The 21,645-nt window shown below is 34.9% G+C and overlaps 1 protein-coding gene across 1 annotated transcript; it reads right to left on the reverse strand.

The window, feature by feature from the left end:
- Window positions 1-16,556: 16,556 nt before the first annotated feature.
- LOC110688966 (amino acid transporter AVT1I-like) lies at window positions 16,557-20,919 on the reverse strand. Its single transcript, XM_021865712.1, has 3 exons — window positions 20,352-20,919; window positions 17,389-17,996; window positions 16,557-17,136 (listed from the first exon to the last, which is right to left on the reverse strand). The coding sequence occupies exons 1-3, from the start codon at window positions 20,494-20,496 to the stop codon at window positions 16,618-16,620; spliced, it is 1,272 nt and encodes a 423-aa protein (XP_021721404.1). The 5' UTR covers window positions 20,497-20,919; the 3' UTR covers window positions 16,557-16,617.
- Between the last annotated feature and the right edge of the window lie 726 nt (window positions 20,920-21,645).

Below are 21,645 nucleotides of genomic sequence, written 5' to 3' on the forward strand. Positions count from 1 at the left end.
GAAAACTCCAGTGAACTCTATCATAAGCCTTGCTCATATCAATTTTGATCGAGGCGAGCCAATTAGTGCCAGTTTTAGAACAATTGATTTTCTCCATTAACTCAAGACTCATTAAAATATTATCCGTCAAAACGCGGCCTTGAAAAAAGGCATGCTGAGAATCTGAGATGAGAAGAGGAAGATATTGGCGCATCCTTGCCACCAAACACTTGAAGGCACATTTATACACTGTGTTACGAAGGTTGATTGGACGTAAATGCCCCACCTCTGTTGGTGTACCAATCTTAAGAATCATAAGAAGAAGGGACTGATTCCATTCCTTCAGTAGAAACCCCGTGTGGAAGAAACTTTGAATGCCGGAAACCACCGAGTCGCCCACAACGTCCCAGTGGGATTTGAAAAATTCGACTGTAATTCCATCCGGACCCGGAGACTTACTGTTCCCTAAAGAAAACATAGCAGTGCGAATCTCAGAAGTAGAGAAGGGACGATCCAGGTTTGCAAGCTGAGAAGAATTGAGTCGAGGAAGATCTAATTCACGTAGAACAACATCAATTTCCGAATCATAAGGAGGCATGGTATCACATTGAAAGGTGTCTTTTAGGGATTTCACTACCACTCGCTGGACATCCGTCTGGCCATGCTGAAGTGTTCCTTAGTCGTCAAATAAAGAACTAATCACATTCTTCTTTGCCGACTTTTAACCTTCGAAAACCAAAGTTTAGATGGGCAATCACCTTTAAGTATCCAGTTTTTCTTACAACGTTGTCTCCAGAATTGCAGCTGCAATAAAATACTATCTTTTGAAGTAACTATATTGGACATGTAGAGAGAGGCATTAGGAAGTGATTAGACTAGCTCACCCTCAGTAGAAAGATCCTTCGAAATTTTTTTCCAATATATGCCCCAAAATTTCTTATTGTTGAGACACCAATTCCTAATAAGAGACTTGAAATGTTGCAGGTTTTTAGAGAGAATGAACATTGGCGAGCCATTGACGTTGCGTTGCCAAGTAAAAAGAACAAAGTCATGAATTTCTTGATATTCCAAACACCAGTTGTCCAGTTGGTAAGGACGGTTTGAAAGTTGAATGAACAGAGAGTCATCAAAGAAAATAGCAGCATGATCAGATATTAGAATCGGTTGATTGAGTAGCCGACTATCTGGATAACTATGAAACCAATCAGAAGTCATATAAGCCCTATCTAGTCGCTGTAAAATAAGTTGATCATCATCCCTATTATTCGTCCACGTAAACGGAGGACCTTTAAAGGGAGTAGCAAGTAAACTCGATTTCAATCTAAAATCAATAAAGGAATCCCAACCTTTAATAATATTTAACCCCCCAACCTATCATAGTGATACTCTATTTGATTTATATCTCCAATAATCAAACAATTAGGGGCAATTGCAAGTAATTCTAAAATCAAACCCCAAACCTGAGGTCTATCTTCAAGAATAGGAGCACCATAAACAAACATCACACATTTACTATTTCCATTAGTAAGTTTGACATTACAAAGTATAACATTTGAACAGCAAAAACACAAGAAACTTCATCCGAACCATAACCAAAAACCACTAAACCCCTGGTAGTACCTACTGCATCAACCCTAAAAACCGAATTAGGACTAGATAAACTAAAAGAACTAGTCACAACTGCCACGGAAACTTTAGTTTCACAAAGAAATAAAAAGTTAGGAGCAAAAGAGTGTAATAGCCAAAACACATAGGGAAGCTTAGGAGAAGTTTGATCATTTAGACCCCGACAATTCCAGGATGTGATTTATTGAACATTGGGGAGTTGTGAAGGGCTATCCGCCGAACCAAAAGTAGTAGAAAACCCAGAACACAAAGTCGGTGAGTTGGTGGAAGTACCAGCATTAAGCTTAGTCGAATTAAACCCCTCCAAAGTATGCTTGCGAATCTTGAAGGATGAAGAGGTGCTAGAGTGTGCACACTTCCTCTTGCAGCCAATAATGGGATTATGCCTAGAAGGACGGCACGCAAATGCAGCTGAAGCGCAGCCCAAGTGAGCAGCTAAGGACACATCCAAGCAGCTCTTATGAATTGGGAGCTCACGCAAATCAGAAGTAGGCACAGTACACCCGTCCTTATTATGCACTTTAAGAGCTCGAATTTTGTGTCTTTTGTGAGACCAAGATGACCCATAATAGCCAAAATAAGGTTCTTGATCTTATGATCTGCAACGGGAGAAAGCATGCGAACAAGGCCGTTTGGGAGGTCCATTTCTAGAACAAGAAGAAGCTTTGCATTTACCTTTGATGTCTTGCGGCAAGGGAGCAGCCGCAGCTCCATTTGAGGAGTGTGACACCTCTTTAGTATCCTGCAAAGACAAATTTTAAAACGTGGGAGGAATAAAAGTTAAAGCAGGTAATATAAATTGCGCCAAACAAGCATCTTCATCTTCAGAGCTGCTTGAAATCAAGCTTTCTTCCAAAGCAGCAGACATTCAAAACGCCCCACCAAAGGAATTGCGTGGCTGGGGTCACTACGAATTAATCATGTAACCTCTAAGTCCCCAGTGGAGTCGCCACTGTAAGGAGGGTGATTCCATCGTAAGGGGTACTCTCCTTAAATGCCCTTGGCCACTTAAAAGCCTAGGACTTTAAACTTGTTAGGGTGTAGTAGGATTTGAATTCCTGACTATTTGGGGGACCTTGAATTTTAATTGATTCTATCATCACGCTTTTTGTAAGAAACAAGTAGGAGTCGCCAATGAGTTTTAGGAAAAACTCATAAACCTCGTTCATGCCTTTCTTCCATGTGGTGTTCATGGAATAATTAGCACAAATCATAAGTTTACCCATGCCCAAATTGGTCTATAAACCAGAAATGAGTTCGGGAGCGATGGTACTAAGATAACGTTCCTTTTAGAGGGGAGTCGTCATCCTAGCCCTAATACCGCCTCTACTGGCTCTTCATTTTGTACAATTTCATCACCAAACAATATATGCAACGCGATACCTAATACTATGTTAGTTGATTTTATTTACAAACATTAATTCACGTAGGAATTACATTGAAAAAGTCATTATTCTTATTTAATAATATTCGTGAAAGAACAATAAATAAACAAGATTCGCCTTGTCTTAAGTGATCAACCAACAATTATTTAACTCAATTCTAATCTTTTTTTAACGCAAGATACTATATGGAATTGATTAATTAATTATTTTAAAGGTGATCAAACAACACTAATTAGTTAATTAAAGTCCTTTTAAACAAGAAAAAGAAGGTGATTTAACTAAGTGCTCGGGAATTTACCACTTCTGTTTGCTAGATCCCCGTTTAGAACACTTATGGACACCTTCTTGTTAGGGAACCTCCACCGTAGTAACAAAGTATCGAAAGGGTGAGTGTTTAGGACAAGAGGGTTAAGTTGCACAAGTTCACAAGTTATATCGCCAGAGTTTTAGTTTAATTTCTGTCTGTTAAAGCCTCGGTTTAAGCTCATATTTATAGGGAATGATTAGGTTTAGGGTTTCGAGCATTCTGCCGCAGCAGGTGTCACGTGCAACAGATGAAGTTGCATGCGGCAACCCAGTGCAAGTTATAGAGTTGCGCTACTATGTGCAGCACAACTATTTGTCTTGCGCGCGGCTTTATGGTAAGATTCGATTTTATATTTTCCGTTTAATTCCGAATAATTCTGAATCTTCCGCAGCGCAACTTTGAAAGTTGCGTTGGGTGTCGCGCGCAACCTAATTAGTTGCGTGCGGCATCCCAGCGCGACTTTGTGAGATGCGCGCGGCTTTTTCTTCGGCAGCACTAAGTTTTAACCTAGACGCTCCTAAATCCGCCATAATTAGGGTTTAAGCACGGGCTTAAGCCCAATTATGATCGGGTTTAGTTAATTGGACCTTTGTTTTGGCGTTTTCTTTAATTTGGGCTCGTGTTTTGTGTTTTGTGGATTAACCAGTTATCCATAAGTATTCTTCACATCGATCCAACACGAAGATGGCTTTATTTATCGTCATTGCATTTCCTGTCGGGACTGGAGGTCAAAAGTAGATGTCTACAAATTCCGTCGGTAAATATTTTCTGGAAATTAAAAAAATACGACCTGACACCACTGGCACGGTGTATCACCACCTCCACCCACCCAAAAATCCCCTGTCAACCCCAACCAAACCCACTTCATAACCCTAACCTACCCACATCAGCACCACCACCTACCACATCAGACCACCACCACCGCCACTACAAACAACCATAAAACCAACACCACCCATTGCCACCACCACTCAAACCCTAACCTAAACCTGACCAAACCCTAACCAAACCTAACCTAGACCCACAACCCACCCAACCACGACCTAGACCTACGACCCACCCAACCACGACTCTAAACAACCACGACCCACCCAACCATGACCCAGACCAACCACGACCCACCCAACCACGACCCAGACCCACGACCCAGACCAACCATGACCCAGACTAACCATGACCCACCCAACCACGACCCATACCAACCAAGACCCAGACCTGACCAACCACGACCCACCCATCTACCCACCCAGATCACGACCCTAAAACCACCGATGAGCCACCCACAACAACCTCAATTAACCTTAACCACCGTCATACCCTGACTAAACCACCCCAGAACACCTACACCCAAACTTAGATCCAAAACCACCGAAATCACCCAAAAATTAATAAAAAAATCAAAAATAAAAATAAAAACATTAAAACGTATCTTAAAGATAAAAAAAGCTTCGAAATTCACCTCAAACTTAGTTTAATAAGGCCAAATTCGACCACGAAAACCCTAGATCTAGGATTTTAATGGTCAAATTTGACCTTAAAAATCATTAATTTGACCTTAAAGCATCACCATAAACGAGTAGAAGAGGAGAGTAGGAGAGGAGAGCTTGCTGCGTTAGAAGAGAAGAAGGAGGAGAGGACAGAGAAAGTGTGAGAAGAGAAGGAGGAGGAGAGAGAAAGATAGGAGAAAACGAAGAGAGGAGAGTAGAGAGGCGAAATTGAAAATGAAAGGGGAAGGGTAAGGGGCACCGTTTAATTAGGGTTTTGGGTTTTTTTTTAAATTCCGTCAGAAAGGGGGTTAAAATCCGTCACAAACTTCCGACGGAATTAATTTCGGTCGGAAATTTACGACAGATTTTTAATCCGAACGAAAATCCGTCGTAAATTTACAACAAATTTTATTTTCGTTGGAAATTTTGTAATTTTCGTGTCCGTCGGAAATGACCTGTTTTCTAGTAGTGAGAGGACTAGCGGCGACTGGCTGGTGGTCTGGCTCGGCGACACATCTCAGCTGGTGACTAGGCTCGGCAACGAGTCTAATCTGGGATGATGTTGGCGATGGGGAAGTGGCTGGGGATGGTGGTGGTTGTTTTAACATCATTAATTAAAATAAATAATAATCAATAAAAATTAAAACTTTGTTTTATAAATCACGTTGTGACACATGTAAATTAACATGATTAAAAAAAATTACCTACTCAACCGGTTCTAGGTTTATGAGGACCATTAGGAGCATATTGGGTATAAAGGTGAGATTATCTAAAAATATGCCAAAGGTGTGATTATTTTTTGCGGACGCCCCAAAAGTGGGATTGTTCTCGACAATTTTTCCTATTTCAAAATGTGGAATTTTTTTTAGCAGAAATAGCAAGGTTGGGTTTACTAGTTTCCATTTTTCCTAATAACAAACAACGGGCAATGTATACAATTTAAAAGCACAGTATGCTCTAATTCTTTAAAATCCACAAGTGGATATGATAATATATCCAATAAAATAAAAGTCATGAAATAAGTGTATCAAAGCAGTCTCGATATAAATTAGTGATAAGAGGTAAATGGACGAATTAATTAAAAATAACAAATTATATCAACTTTACACTTTCTTCTTATCAGATCGATTCTAACCACTTTCTTAGTATGTATGTCGAAAGAGTGTTACGTGTTAAAAAAAAAGGGACAAAGGAAGTATAAATTTTACTAGTATATTTCTTTTTCTTTTTTTTTTTTCTTTTTTTAACGAATACTAGCATATTTCTTTTGTAACACTTAGCTTGAGAAATTTTAATTACAATATTGTATTAAAAAGGAAAAATTTCACATGATTAATCCCAATTATTATTGTTCTTCTTAATTATATCAATACCAGCTATGGATTTTTATGAATTAATCCCAAGTTTCCAACATTAACAGTTCGTTGTAACAAGATACTTAGGCTACATTAACGGTTCGTTGTAACAGAATACTTGGGCTACATGGCATATCGTGATTAGCTTATAGTTTTTTTTTTCTTTTTTTTTTATTTTTTTTTTTTTAAAAAAACAACCTTAATTTATCAAAAAAAAAATCCTTCGTCTTAATAGTGCTTGCTGTTGAAATTGTTATCACTCAGCAAGCGGTAGTGTCTTTCTTCTTGAATCAAAATTCTGAAAGCTTTTAATATTTTTGGCTGCATCATTAAAAAAAAAATTGTTAAAAAGGTACTTACATATTCACTTTTTTGTGAAGAAGGACCTTATTTGTTCAAAGTGGTGAAAAAAGGCCTTATAAGTCACTTTTGTTGTGAGGGACCTTGACATCGGAATATGACCATTGACTTTACTATATTTTCCGGTGTTGACCATCATTCACGTGGCATGCAATGTTTTAAAAAGCCCCTTTCTTTCATTTTTTCCCCACATTTTCACATTTTCTCTCTTACTATCCCCAAATTTTCTCTCAAAATCCCTTCTCTTTCCTTAAAATCAAGAGAGAAAAAAAAAGAAGGAAAAGGCGTTTTTAAAACATCACGTGCATATTTTACATGATGGTCAATGCCGGAAAAATGAAGTCGGCGGTCATATTCCGATGTCAAGGTCCCTCCTCACAACAAAAGTAACTTATAAGGATCTTTTTCACCAGTTTGAATATATAAGACCCTTTTTCACAAAAAGGTAAACATATAAGTACCTTTTAGACAAATTTTCCTAAAAAAATAAATTAAAGTTGATCTTCACTTTTTAATAGTCAGTTCACCAAAAACTTGTTGAGCTTGTTCACCAAAAAATTTAAGTAGTCTTGATGCAATTTGAATTTTTTTTTTCGTGAATGTAATACTGATATAGATCTATTTCATTCATAACAAGAAAGTGAAAATTCATCATCAAAATTATCTCATGAGGCCTTAATCTATAGTAAACACCCTACCATTATGTTGTCATCTCCTAAATAATAGCATAAATGGTTTCTAGGATACTAAACATCTGCTATAATAGAGAAGAATTAGAATTGAATCGCTTGAATTTCTCATTGATCGTAATGTCAATATATAATGGTTACACTTCCTAATGATAGCAATAAAAGATATACTAGAATCCTAGGAAGTTAACTAAAATACAATAGATAATATTTGCCAAAATATTGCCAATATATAATCTTCTAAAAATTATATCATAGATATCTCATTACCCCCCAAGTAGGAGCATGTGGATCGATAACGCCTAGCTTGGAAAGAAGATAATCAAACTGAGCTTTTCCTAGCAGCTTGGTGAAGATATTGGCAAGCTGTGAATTGGTAGGAACATAAGTGGGAGATATTAAGCCATATGTAATCGCATCTCGAACAAAGTGACAATCAACCTCGATGTGCTTTGTCCGTTCATGAAAAACTGGGTTGTTAACTATGTGCAAAGCTGACTGACTGTCACAAAATAATTTTATTTCCTTTGGATGCTGAACACCTAGACTCAACAATATAGCATTTAACCAATTAAGCTCCATAGTAGAAGCCGACATACACCTGTACTCGGCTTCTGACGATGAAGTAGACACCGTGGGATGGTTTTTAGTTTTTCATGAAATAGGTGACTTTTCGAGAAACACTAGCCACCTTGTCAAAGATTTCAATTCATATACACTTATAACTATGTAAATATGAGATGGTTTGAGAAAAAGTGAGTTCAAAAGTTAAGAAATAAAGAAAATAGGCATGTAAGAAGCCATTTTGGCTTTAAATGGGTTCATTTTGATGATATGGACCCATAAACTTAGAAAATAGATTTTTTTAATGTGATTTCAATTCATATACACTTATAACTATGTAAATATGATATGGTTTGAGAAAGAATGAGTTCAAAACTTAAAAAATAAAGAAAATAGGCATGTAAGAAACCATTTTGGCTTGAAATGGCTTCATTTTTATGATATGGACCCATAAACTTAGATATTTTCTTCTTTTATGTGATTTCAATTCATAATCACTTATAAGTATGTAAATATGATATGGTTTGAGAAAGAATAAGTTCAAAAGTTTAGAAATAAAGAAAATAGACATGTAAGGAGCCATTTTGGCTTTTAATGGCTTCATTTTGATGATATGGACCCCTAAACTTAGAAAATGGCTTTTTTATGTGATTTCAATTCATATACACTTATAACTATGTAAATATGATATGTTTTGAGAAAGAATGAGTTCAAAAGTTAAAAAATAAAGAAAATATGCATGTAAGAAGCCATTTTGGCTTGAAATGGCTTCATTTTTATGATATGGACCCATAAACTTAGAAATTTGCTTCTTTTATGTGATTTCAATTCATAATCACTTAAAAATATGTAAATAGAGATGGTTTGAGAAATAATGAGTTCAAAAGTTAAAAAATAAAGAAAATAGGCATGTAAGAAGCCATTTTGGCTTGAAATGACTTCATTTTTATGATATGGACCCATAAACTTAGAAATTTGCTTCTTTTATGTGATTTCAAGTCATAATCTCTTATAACTATGTAAATATGATATGGTTTGAGAAGAATGAGTTCAAAAGTTAAGAATTAAAGAAAATAGGCATGTAAGAAGCCATTTTGGCTTTAAATGGCTTCATTTTGATGATATGGACCCATAAACTTAGAAATTTGCTTCTTTTATGTGATTTCAAGTCATCACTTATGTGTTTATTTTCTTTACTTGTAACTTATGTTGTTGGTTAATTGTTTAAACTATATATTATTGTATAATGTCTTTCTTGTAGGAGAACTACTAGAAGAATGTTGAAGAAGCCGCTACTCAAGGGATTAAAAAGAGTCCTAATGAGTTGTATTGGGAGAGTGTGGGTGGTCACAACAAGAATGGTCGGGTGAGGGGACTTGGCCAAAGTGCAGAGTTGTACTATGGCAACGGGACGGGTCGAGTTTCTAGGTCTTCACAGCAGTACACACCGTCCGTTGTTTCTCAGATGCAGGATCAGATGGACCATAGGGTGGAGTCTCTTCGTAGTGAAATCCGGAGTGAACTTTGGAGTGAAATTTGGATTGAAATTCGGAGTGAAATGGAAGTTGAGATGCAAACCCAAATTCAAGCTGAGGTGGCCGAAATGGAGAGGAGAGCCGAGGAGAGGTGGAATGATTTCATGAGTCGATTCGCAAACAACGACACATGTTTCGCCTTTCCGCCTCAGCGTCGAGACCCCAGAGATGACCCGGGTAGTGGAGGAGGAAGCCAGGGTACCTCGACAATTGTATAGCTTAGCTTTGGTTTATGTAGTACGAACATGTATTAAATTAGAATTTATGTAGTGTTTGATTATGTTCCCGCTTTTGTAGAATTACTATATATTATGTAGCTTTTAGATATATTTAACTTAAGCATTGCTTTTGTGGAAATGTATATATTAATATTTTCGTAATTCGATTATGATTTTAATTTTCACCGGTATTAGGTGCAGGAATATAGGTTATTAATGCTGTTTTTTTCTTAATAAAACAACCAGAATTTTTTAAATTGAATAATATTTTGAAACGAAAAACATTAGTATAAAGTTCGTCGGAAATGATTTGCGACGGAAAATGGAAAAAAATCCATCGTTGGAAGACTCAATAACAACGGAAAATTCGCAAATTCTCTGATTTACTACGGAATTTTCCGTCGTTATAGAGCCTTCCAGCGAGGATGTTTTCGTCGTAATTAGAAAGTCAGATTTTTTTTACGACGGAAAAGATTCCGTCGAAAATTCTGTCGTAAAAAACCTATCCGACGGAATTTTCCTCGGAAATTCCATTTTTTCCTACGAAAGGTTTCCCGACAGAACGTTGCGGCGGAATTCCGTCGTAAAGGGTTTTTGCGACGGAAATTTGCCATTTAGCAACGGAAAATTTCCTTTGGGAAGTGGCCTATTTCTTGTAGTGCAATCTGAGTCACACCAACCTTGTAGAGTTAAGTCACAATCAGAACTCAATAGAATACCCTGTCTTATATATAGTACCCTTTAAATAGCGGACCACTCTCAAGGTCGCTTCCCAATGCTTAATGCGAGGTGCCTGCATAAATTGAGTAGAGAGAATATGAATAGAATAGGCTAAGTCGAGTTGTGTTACCGCAAGGTAAATAAGTCAACCGACCAGCCTTCTATAAGACTCAGGATCGGAAAGTAGCTCTCCACTAGGTAAGCCTAGCGTATGATTTTTCTCCATTGGAGTCCCACTTGGTTTAGCACCCAACAATCCTGCTTTCGAAATTATATCCAATGTATATTTCCTTTGACATAAAAACAAGCATGCAAAGCTCCGAGCAACCTCGATACCCAAAAAATATTTCAAAGGACCTAGATCCTTCATCTTGAAACAGTAAGATAGGCTTTGAAAACAGTAAGTGCAGCAAAATTGTTCCCAGAAACAATTAAATCATTAACATAAACCAAGACATTTATTTGAACACTAGCCTTAGTATATGTAAAAAATGATTAATCAGAGTAAGATTGTAGGAAACCATATTGTTTTAAGGCCTTAGCTAGCTTTGCAAACCAACACCTGGGAGCTTATTTCAAACCATATAGTGACTTGCGCAATCTACAAACCAAATTTGGATCCGAGCACTCAAACCCGGGAGGTAACTTCATTTAGACTTCCTCGTCAAGGTCACCATGTAAAAATGCATTGTGGTTGTGGATATCCAATTGATGGAGTTCCCAATTCTTCGAAGCTGCTATAGCAAGAACGGTGCGGATTGTTGTCATTTTAGCCACCGGAGCGAATGTCTCCCCATAATCGATACCTTCTTTTTGATGATTTCCAAACACAACAAGACGAGATTTTAGGCACTCCACCTCTCCATTTGACAAAAACTTGGTCTTGTAGTCCCATTGACTCCTAATAACCTTCTTTCCTGGAGGAAGGTATTCCAAAGTCCATGTACCATTGTCTTCCATAGCTCAAATTTCTTCTTTCATGAATCTTTGCCACCCATCATACTTCATAGCCTCTTTGAAAGTCGTTGGATCTTTGGTTTGAAAAATAGCTGCAATAAATTTTCGACAGGTCACAGAAAAATTGTTACAATTTATTTAATGTGCTAGGGGATACGGGGCACCTGGAGTTTGATTGGAGGGACAAGACGTACTCTTAGCAACAACCATGTGTGTGATGAAATCCCGTAGTAGAACCGAAGGATACTTTTCTCTGAAACCATGACCCAACTCCTCTGTATTTTGTTGCGGGTCATGGGTGAAAACAGTAGGCTGGGGCACTACTTACTGCTCCGACTGTTCAGGTTGATCGGTGGCAGCACCCTTACTAAACTGCTGCCCGGTATCTTGCTGCTGCATGGGCTGAGTAGCAGGAGCAGTACGCTCCGCAGCCAACCTACGGTGATCAACATTTTGTTGCATGTTGGTTGCGGAGTAATCTGTCCACACATCTTCTTGTAAATGAGGTGCAACATTCCCTCCTCCATTAAATAAATCACCCTCAATTTCATCATTATTCACATCCATATCATCATTACCCACAATATAATCTGCAAAGTCAATATGAACATCATCCCCCGTATCAAAAAAATTCGGATCAATATTAGCATCTTCCGGACTACAAAAAGGGAACACATCTTCGGTAAATTTTACATCACGAGAGACAAAAAATTCTTTTGTTTCAAGGTCAAATAGCTTCCATCCCTTTTTACCAAACGGATAGCTCATAAAAACACATTTACGACCTCTACTAGCAAACTTGTCTCCCCTAGTCTTTTGATTGTGAGCAAAACATAAGCAACCAAAAGTTCAAATAGCATCAAATGAGGGTTGTTTATTGAAAAGAATCTCAAAAGGGGTTTTATTTTGTAGAATAGGAGTAGGAGTTCAATTAATCAAATGAGCCGAAGCTAACACATACTCTCCCCAAAAATAATTACTACCTCCGGTCCAAATTACTCGCAACTTTGGGGTATTATTTGTAAGATATAAAATATTCCAAAGTTGCGAGTAATTTGGACCTGAGGTAGTAGGTAATTTGGCTTGAAATCTCTAAGCTCTAGCAACATTAAGGATGTGTTTATGTTTTCTCTCAACCCTCCCGTTTTTTTAGGAGTCCCTACACACGAGGTTTGGAAAAAAATACCGGTTGCAACATATAATTACGCAAACAATTAAACTCGGTTTCATTATCACTTTGCACAATTTTAATTGTTTGATTAATTTTTCTATCAACCATAGATACAAAAGCCATAAACACCCGAAAAACCTCTGTCTTATCAATTAATAAATAAATCCAAACTATTCGAGAAAAGTCATCAACAATAGTTAAAAAATAACGAGCTCTACATGACGAAACTTGTCTATACGGACATCATAAATCACAATGTATTTTCTCGAAAATTCTAGATGATTTATTCTCACTCAAAGGGAAATTGTCTCGGGATGTTGAGCACGAAAACAAACCTCACATCCCTTAGCTAGCTAGGCTACCTTTATTATTGTAAATATGAGGAAGTAGCTTTACCAATCTTTCGGAAGGATGACTGTAGAAACCCAAATGTGTCTCCCCAAAATCAAACCCAGTGATGAATACATTTCATGTCATTTGATTATCGAATGAGGTGAAAGTGTGGAAAGTCTAGTGATGAGGATGTTTTTATTAAAATATCTCTTCTTTCTGTTTTTAAAAATATTTCTTTTCTTACCCTATTTATGAAAAACGTGCATTCTAGTTTAGTTTGGTCCATGATATGGGTCCAATAATAGTGTAGTTGGATGGGGCTTGAAAATACCTTTCCAACGATATATTATAAGCCCAATTCCGATGAATAATGAGGAAGTTATGGCCAAAATACTATATTGGGTTCAGTTTGGTTCTTACAGACGGTTCAATGATCTAGAGGAGGGCCTATTATTAATTATCATTCCTAAAGCTATTAGGATTGATTATATCTTCTACAATACTCTAGAAGTTGCTTTTGAATCCTAATGGAGTTAGGATTGCTAATTATGTTTCAAAGAGTTTGAAATTGAATAAAACTACTCCTTTTGAGAATCCTTGTTTTCTACGAAATGGAATATATTCAGATTGTATTTTCTTGACTCATAATATTTATTCAAATCTTATATGGTTGGATATATCTTGAAATTATCTTTCCAATAATATATTATAATATTAATTCCGAGTTATAATTAACGAAAAAGCTAAGATATGAAAGAAATACAAAACTCTACTCAAAACTGACACCCTTCCACTATTTCGGCCATATCTTTTTATCTACAAAATATTTTAATCTGATTATAATTGGGTTAGAAAGTAGACTTCAATATCTTTCGAACGACATATTATATGCCTTATTTGGACTTCTGGATCAAAAAATATGATAAAAACAAATTCCAAAAAAATTGTTTTGCAGCGCTGGACGATAGGCCTGACGCGCGGCGCTAGGGGTTGTTGTGGCGACAGCGTCGTGTTTTATTCTTCTTCAAACTCCGATTCTTTTTTTTATCAAATCCGGACTATTTTCATTATAAATAGCGTCCTTAGATCTTCGTTTTTAATCATCAACTCTTACCCAGAATTCTCTAATTCTTCTCTTCTCTCTCTTAAGCAATATAGCTTATTCTTTCTCCCTCTAGCTTTTCTAAACTAGCCTTTTACAAAACACCATACCGCATTCACAAGATCTAGACACACTTAGCCAAGTTCAAAGTTGTCTTCGCCCTAGACGTGAAAGGTTTGATATTTCTGAGGGTTTGGTCCCAAATCTCTATTTCAATTATTTAATTTAATTGTTTGATTATATTATTTTCCTTGAAGTTACTAGCGTGTGTATTTTGTTATTAGAAAGAGATACGAGGTATACAAGTAAGTACTTTAATTGCTTTATTGATGCTTTGATATAGAAATCATGCTTAGATTATTTTATTGATTCCTAGTATCATGTTAGGGTGTTTTGATCTTCCTGGTATCATGTTTAGGGTAATAACTAAAATTTCTAATATCAAGTATGATTGTTATGATGCTTCCTGCTTCTTTCCTAATATCATGTTAAGGCTAAAACTTTGATTTTTATTGTTCAGTGACAAGCTAGGGTTTGTTATTAATCTTGTTAGTACCATTCCTAGGATCTTGCTATTATTATACTTTAACATGATTATGATTATTTTAATTATGATTATGATTTATAATTATTATTGATTATTATGTTGCTTGATGATTATTATTGTTATTGCTTGATCACGCCTTTTATGCATGTTTAAAGGGAATTGGTACTTTTAATCACGTTTAATAAGATAATTAATAATCTTGTTTAGGGTTAATTTGATTATAATTCAAGTGATCGCCAATAATAGATTTATTTGTGCATTAATATTCAACCAACATAGATTAAACAAGTTTAGGGTTAACCTATTGATTGCATGTTAGTCAGAAAGCGCACATGAATACGAGAAGAATAAAGTAGAGGCCTATTATTAGGGCAGGTTCTTTCTCTTTTAGATTGGATTTGTACCTTCATCCCCGAACTTCCAGTCTTGGTTCCAGACCTATTAGAGTTGACGATCTCAGGGATCTTTAAGGGGTGTAACCTTCACCCTGTGAACGGTTTACAAGTTCCTAAAACTTGTTGGCGACTCTTTTGCTCTAACTTCCTTCCCTTTGGACGCCACCATACTTAAGTGTATGATCACAGTGGGGTTCAAGTTTGGGGTAATTCTTGAAATATTCCCTACAATGACCCATTCTTCTATGTTATAGCTCTAAATCTGATGTTGCTTCGATCATAGACACACGTTGCACCACATCCGGTTTGCTAAAGTTATAAAGTCCGTCTCGTCGAAGCCCCGTTCCAATTAGCTCCTTCATTTGGCCCTGTATAGCACACATATATGAATTAAATTGAACAACAACTTTTAATTGATCACTAAGTTGCGAAACAGAAATTAAATTTCAAGTCAAATGTGGCACAAAAAGAACTCCATTGATGGTGATTTGATCTGAAAGACGAACGGATCCTTCCAAAGTAGCAAGTACACTCTCGCCATTCGGTAACCCAACCGGACATTCAATGTTGTGGGTATCAAATAACCAAGATTTGGTGCCGGTAGCATGATGAGTGGCTCCGGTGTCTATAATCCAACAAGTATCATCAAATTGAAGATATAGATAATTTTCAGGAATTTTTGCATTACCCATAATTATAGGTGAAGGGGACGGAGATGATGTCTCACCGCCGGCCATAATTGTTTTTGTTGATGAAAAAAAATTAACCTGCTCTTGATAACATGCTAAAATAGAGAAGAATTAGAATTGAATCGCTTGAATTTCTCATTGATCGTAATGTCAATATATAATGGTTACACTTCCTAATGATAGCAATAAAAGATATACTAGAATCCTAGGAAGTTAACTAAAATACAATAGATAATATTTGCCAAAATATAATCTTCCAAAAAAACATAACATAGATATCTCATTAACATCTTAGTGTTGGAAGATTGTTTGTGTTAATTAAATTTTCTTTAAAAAAAAATTGTCTGCTTAACCAGTTAACCAGTTGCAAGTCAGACCGAAACATTTTTTAATACACGCCTAATAGTTGGGAATTGGGATTATTATATAAATACCCATAATTGAATTAATATGGGAAGACAACCAATCATGGGATTAGTCATGTGAATTTTATTCTATTGAAAAATGTGCAAAAACCAAATCAATAACTATATACTAAAGGCGAATAAAAAATGGCACGTGGCAAAATCTGGTTAAATAATTTTCCTTCATTTTTTTTTTTCCATTTTTTGTCAAATTATCTTAGGCAATTTTAATACACTATAATATTTTCTTTCCTACTTAAATGCAATCTTTCCGTCCAAAATTCAATAAAATATTTTTGTAACAACTTATAGAAAATTTAAGCAAAATAATATTATTTAAAAAGAAATGCATAATTTTTAATATAATTAGCAGAATATCAAATTTTTTCATACTTATTATAAAAAAAATCATAAAAAAGTTGTTGAAATAAAAATATTTATAAATTTTGGTAAATCCGTGCATTGCACGGGACCATAAGCTAGTTGGACAATAAAAGGGTAATTTGAGTCTTATCTCGCTATAAGGAAATTTGTATACTAATTTCTTCGTTTTTAAAACTCACTTATGATTGCAAATTTCAACTAACTATTACTCAATTAAATTGAAATTTGATATTTGTAAATTATCAATCAAGATGAATGAAACAAGACATTTGTTCACAATATGATATTGATCATGCATTAAAAGCAGCAAAAGCTAAAACAAATTAATTAGTTGAACATATTGCACATTTACACAAACAAATCCTTCATTCAATGTGTAGCATCTAACAATCTAACAATATATTAAATAATTAACCAACAACAGTTCCTTGTATGATTTGTACTAAAGAAGTATAAGTACCAAATATTGCTATCAATACACTCAATACAACAGTAGCAACCACTAATAATCCTTCACCTTTCATGTAATTGCCTGTAATTTTTATATAGCACAAGCATGGAAGTGTGATTGATGCAGTAATGCTTAAAAATGCTCCTACTAGAGACATGAGATACCCGAAAAACGGAACAACCAATGCTACAATGACTTGAGTAGCAACCAAACTTGTCCTTAACACAAGTTTGAAATGCTTTTTGTTGTGAAGATTTGGGAACCAGCTCTCTGTAGAATTCACAACAGGTTCTAACATCAGCGCGTGCTTGGATAGAGGATTAACCAACGTTGTATAGATTGCAATTTTAGAGAATATTTTATCAGTTGGAAGGTTCAGAGTTATTTGTGATTCAACTTCCGAACCATACATCAGATATCCAATGATTGCCATTGATGCATAACCAATAGTCGAGCAGAGAAAACAGAGAAGTAGTACCTGCCATAAAAAAACACAAACTTAAGAATTCAGAGATTTACACATTCTTATGTAGCATTACTTGCTTGTTTATGAGTATTGCTAGATTTCAATCAAATAGGCTTTATTAAGATTTATTTTTTATTTTTTTTATTTTACAAGAATCAAGTGTGTAAGCAACTATATAGAAATAATCGACGACTACCATCTCTAAGGACAATCCTAATTCCTAAGTTTGAAGTAAATGATAAAGAGAGTTAACTGAAAGTTTACCTTAGAAAACTGATGTTTTTTCTGCATTGAGTTGTACAAGGTAGGAAAAACAGGATGTGCGCAATAGCAGAAGCCATACAAGCTAACTGAAGTAGGAATGCCTGACCAATTTAGTACATCACCCTTACTGTGAAATCCTATCCCATCAAATGTTCCAACATGTAAAATCGACGCAATAATCACAACAGAAGCGAGGACACCAGTAGCAGAGATGTACGAAAGAATACTAAGATTATCCAACCAAACTGAGGGAAGAATGATAAGGGCAATAAGCAGCACAAAACTCTCTCTTCCTCCAAGTTGCAGCCAAGAAGTTTCCAATTTCAGACCAGGAAAATGGTTATGCAGATTGTCGCCTTCTAAGATTAGGAAACCTGTAACAACTAAGTATAACTCTGTGCACATAAATACTGATGTTATTGTTCTTCCAATCTTCCCAAATGCACGCTCCCCTATATCAGGGTATGTTCTTATGCTTGAATCAGCTTCCATACATCGTTTTATAAGCAAATCCGTGTAGAATGCTGCTGTCGCGACAATGAAGATCAGTATCAGACTTAACCAGCCACCTGATGCTAGAGCATATGGTACTGATAGAATTCCAACCCCTGATACATTCATAAAATAAGATGAAGAAAAAAAAATTAAAATTGTTTTTTTAACCAAAAGTAGACAATCTAGCACCAAAGAAACTAGATTTTTTTTCTTAATAAAGTTTCAAACATTTATTATTTAATCCGATGAATTACCATTTGTTAAATAATACTCCATAGAAAAGTTTAATTCAAAAAAGAAATAAAGTCAACTTTTATTCCATTGAATCAAGTTAATAATTAGTTCTAGAGTATGGTTTCTAATAGTAGCACGTTTGCACCAAGTCAGATCAAAACAGTAGTAGGAAAATATATGAAAGTGATGATTATTATTTCAGTTTCTTATTTGTTTCACTTCTCTTGATCATGTAAATAAATGATTGAGATTACTTATATAAAATTTAAGAGTTTAGATTTAAAACAATTACAGTGGCTACAAAATTTAGTACTACCTCCGGATCGTAATATATGTAACTTTGGAATTTTTTATATCTCACAAACAATACCCCAAAGTTGCATATAATACGATCTAAAGGTAGCATAACCATTGAATAGTCTAAGTACTATTTAAACTGTTTTTTTTTATCTAACAAAAAAAAAAAAAAAAAAAAAAAAAAAAAAAAAAAAAAAACCTATGTAGAGGTGTTCATAAACCATTCTGGACCGAAAAAAAAGGACCGAACCGACCCCGCACCAGATTAATCAGTCCGGTGTCTAGAAATGTATTCTTCAGTCCGGTCTGGTTCAATACCCTATAAAAACCGGTTTTGGACCATATCGTTGTTTTAATTAAAAATATGAGTGACCTTAAATAATGGTTAAAACTATTCTTAATAAGCTTAGAAAATTTTAAATTTATGAGTACAAAAAAAAATGTTAAAGTGTAAACTTTTCTTTGCTTTTTTCGAGTTTTCCATATAATTATTAAAAATTAGAATTCTTTTTTTAAAAAAATCTTAAATCGGTCCAAAGCGGTCAGGTTCGGGTTTTGGACCGATTCTTTTGATTCGGTTTAGGTTTGGTCCTAGCTTAATCGGTCTAGTCTTTGGTTCTTAAAATTCTAATTTTCGATCGTCGGTCCGGTTCGATCTTGGATCTATGAACAGCCCTAGAAGTAGGAGAGGGAATTTTTTGGGAAACCCCTCCTAAAATTAAGATCTTAGCAAACTAGGTGCTTATGGTCCTTGCACGCCCGGGCAGGAGCAGGAGGCTTTTGTTACTTTGTGAAACCAGCCTGTCCCCTCCGCTTTAGCTCCCATGAAGACTGGGGCCTTCGCCCAACCCACAGTGGTCCAACTCCTAACTTTGTGTTTAATTGTAGTATCATATAATTACCTCAAAATATGACCTTTATGAATCTATTTGTTCTCTCCATATTTTATACATTGTGTAATAATGTAGAATATGTTTCATTTATATTAGTGTATATATCATGTTAATGACATAATAATTTATTAAATTATGAAGCAAAATTTTTACCATTCACTATAAAGTTTTCAGTATTGACTTTAAGTATGTTACTGGACCCGAAAAATTTAGATATTATCGTCCCAAAACTAGCTTGGATAAGCAGGGAATCCCATCTCCCTCTCCTAGATTTTTGTTCTTTACTCTCACTATAATAAAGTTATTTAGTTTTTGATTTTTTTTTTTTATTTATCATATCATTTTATTAACTAACAATTTTTTGTGTTATTTATTTATTTTTTTTTATTTTTGTTGTTGTTATTGTTTAACGAGCTAACCACAAAAATAAGTGATGAGATCGATTCCAAAACTATCTAGACTGAGAGAGAAACTCTAACTAATTGAGAAAACCCTCAGTTTATCATGCATTTGTTTGTTCTTCTGCTAATAATGAGTACTTATTTCATAATTCCTATGTTTGATACTTTGGATAAGTAGAATTACAAGAGTTAATCTTTAAATGCACTCAAATGAATGAAACGAAAATTTTATTGTCTCCTAAAACAGTTTATATACAGTACTCCTAAAACTGATACAGTGAGGGCTACTAATAATTCAACGAACATTATACCCTAGTAAAAGAGACATGCTTAATTGCATAATCATTTTTTGTTTTAATATATATATTTTTTTTTTTTTTTTTTTTTTTTTTTTTTTTTTTTTGTGTTAAGAGAGCCACAAGGACGAGTGATGAGCATCGATCCCATGATCACCTGGAATTGGGAGGAAAACTCTAACCGTTTGAGATACCCTTTTTTTTTTGTTTAAATGAAATATACATTTATGGGTACCCGCGTGTTTATATTCTAACAAGAGGGTGTGCTTATTAAGTAGTCTGTAAAAACTTTTTTTTTTAGAACAAGTAGTCTGTAAAAACCTAACAAGAAGTGAAAGTGAAATAACCTGAAAGGGCGTTTAGGCCATTGAAGAAAGCTTTGAAGAAAGAGGAGTCGCCTTCATTTGTTGAATGCTTGTGGTTTACATCCCATTCATTCTCATACTCCAAAAGAGGGTGGCTAAGGCCAATTATAACACCCTCCATTGCCATATTATTGCGCCAATAAAATTACGAGAAGATGGAGAAGAATAACTTCTACAATTTCTAGTATTTGTACTACATAAAGTTTATTAAAATTTTTTTTTTTTTTGTTTAGACTTATACAGTTTCAACTTTATATTGGGTGGAAGTGGAACTTTAACAAACTACCAATAGAAGTACAAGTATAAAAGAAAGAAACTTTAAGTATTTGGTAGTGCTTTTGACAAAAGGAAAAAATAGAAACCTATGATAATGTCAATTATATCACACTACCTCCGTTCTCTGTCATGTATAGTACCCATAATTTTGGAATATTATTTGTTCGACATTAAATATTAGTTGCAATTAATATTCCCTCAATCCCTCCTACACTAAAGTGTATTTTCTCTGTTTCCTTTTACTTAATACACAAAAATAAGCTATTTTTTGCACAAATTCTTATATGTGTCTGACTATACCGTTTGGCTAGCCATTATAGGGGTTACTTCGTTAATATAATAGGAGTTACTTAATCAAGGGGTTATCTCGTCAGTGTTATAGGGTTAATAGGTCAATGTTACAAGAGTTACTCAGTTAGTATTACAGGGTTTACTCAATCAGTGTTACAAGGGTTACTCAATCAGTCTTATAAGAGTTACTTTGTTCTTTTATAAGTGGCCATATGATGTGGCCAACTACACATAAGATTGGTTACTAATAAATTTCACATCTGAATATTATCAAACGCATTCTTGAAATTATTCTTTTTGATGTGTATTTTTGACACAATACAATTTAATAATTGATATGTATTGATACATGATTGCCATATATATGTCCTATATTGTATAAAGTCAATAGAAGTTTTGCATATATCGGGTTTACGGTAAATTTAATGTACATATAATTATTGTATACAAAAGTTATTAATATTAAGATAAAAGTTACTCTTAGGGCCTGTCTTGATAAACTAAAGTGAGATGAACTAAACTCACTGACTTATTAGACCTAAACTGAACTGAATATTTTATGAGAGAAGGAAGTTAAAAACTAAACTGAACTGAATTGAACTAAACTAAACTGAATTGAACTTATTGGAGCTGAACTGAATAGAATTGAAAATAATCTGAATAAATTAAAACAGGCCCTTAATCTCATAAAAACTACTCGTACTACCTA

The sequence above is a fragment of the Chenopodium quinoa genome, unplaced genomic scaffold (genome assembly GCF_001683475.1).
Source record: "Chenopodium quinoa cultivar QQ74 unplaced genomic scaffold, ASM168347v1, whole genome shotgun sequence".
Classification (NCBI taxonomy): Eukaryota; Viridiplantae; Streptophyta; class Magnoliopsida; order Caryophyllales; family Amaranthaceae; genus Chenopodium; species Chenopodium quinoa.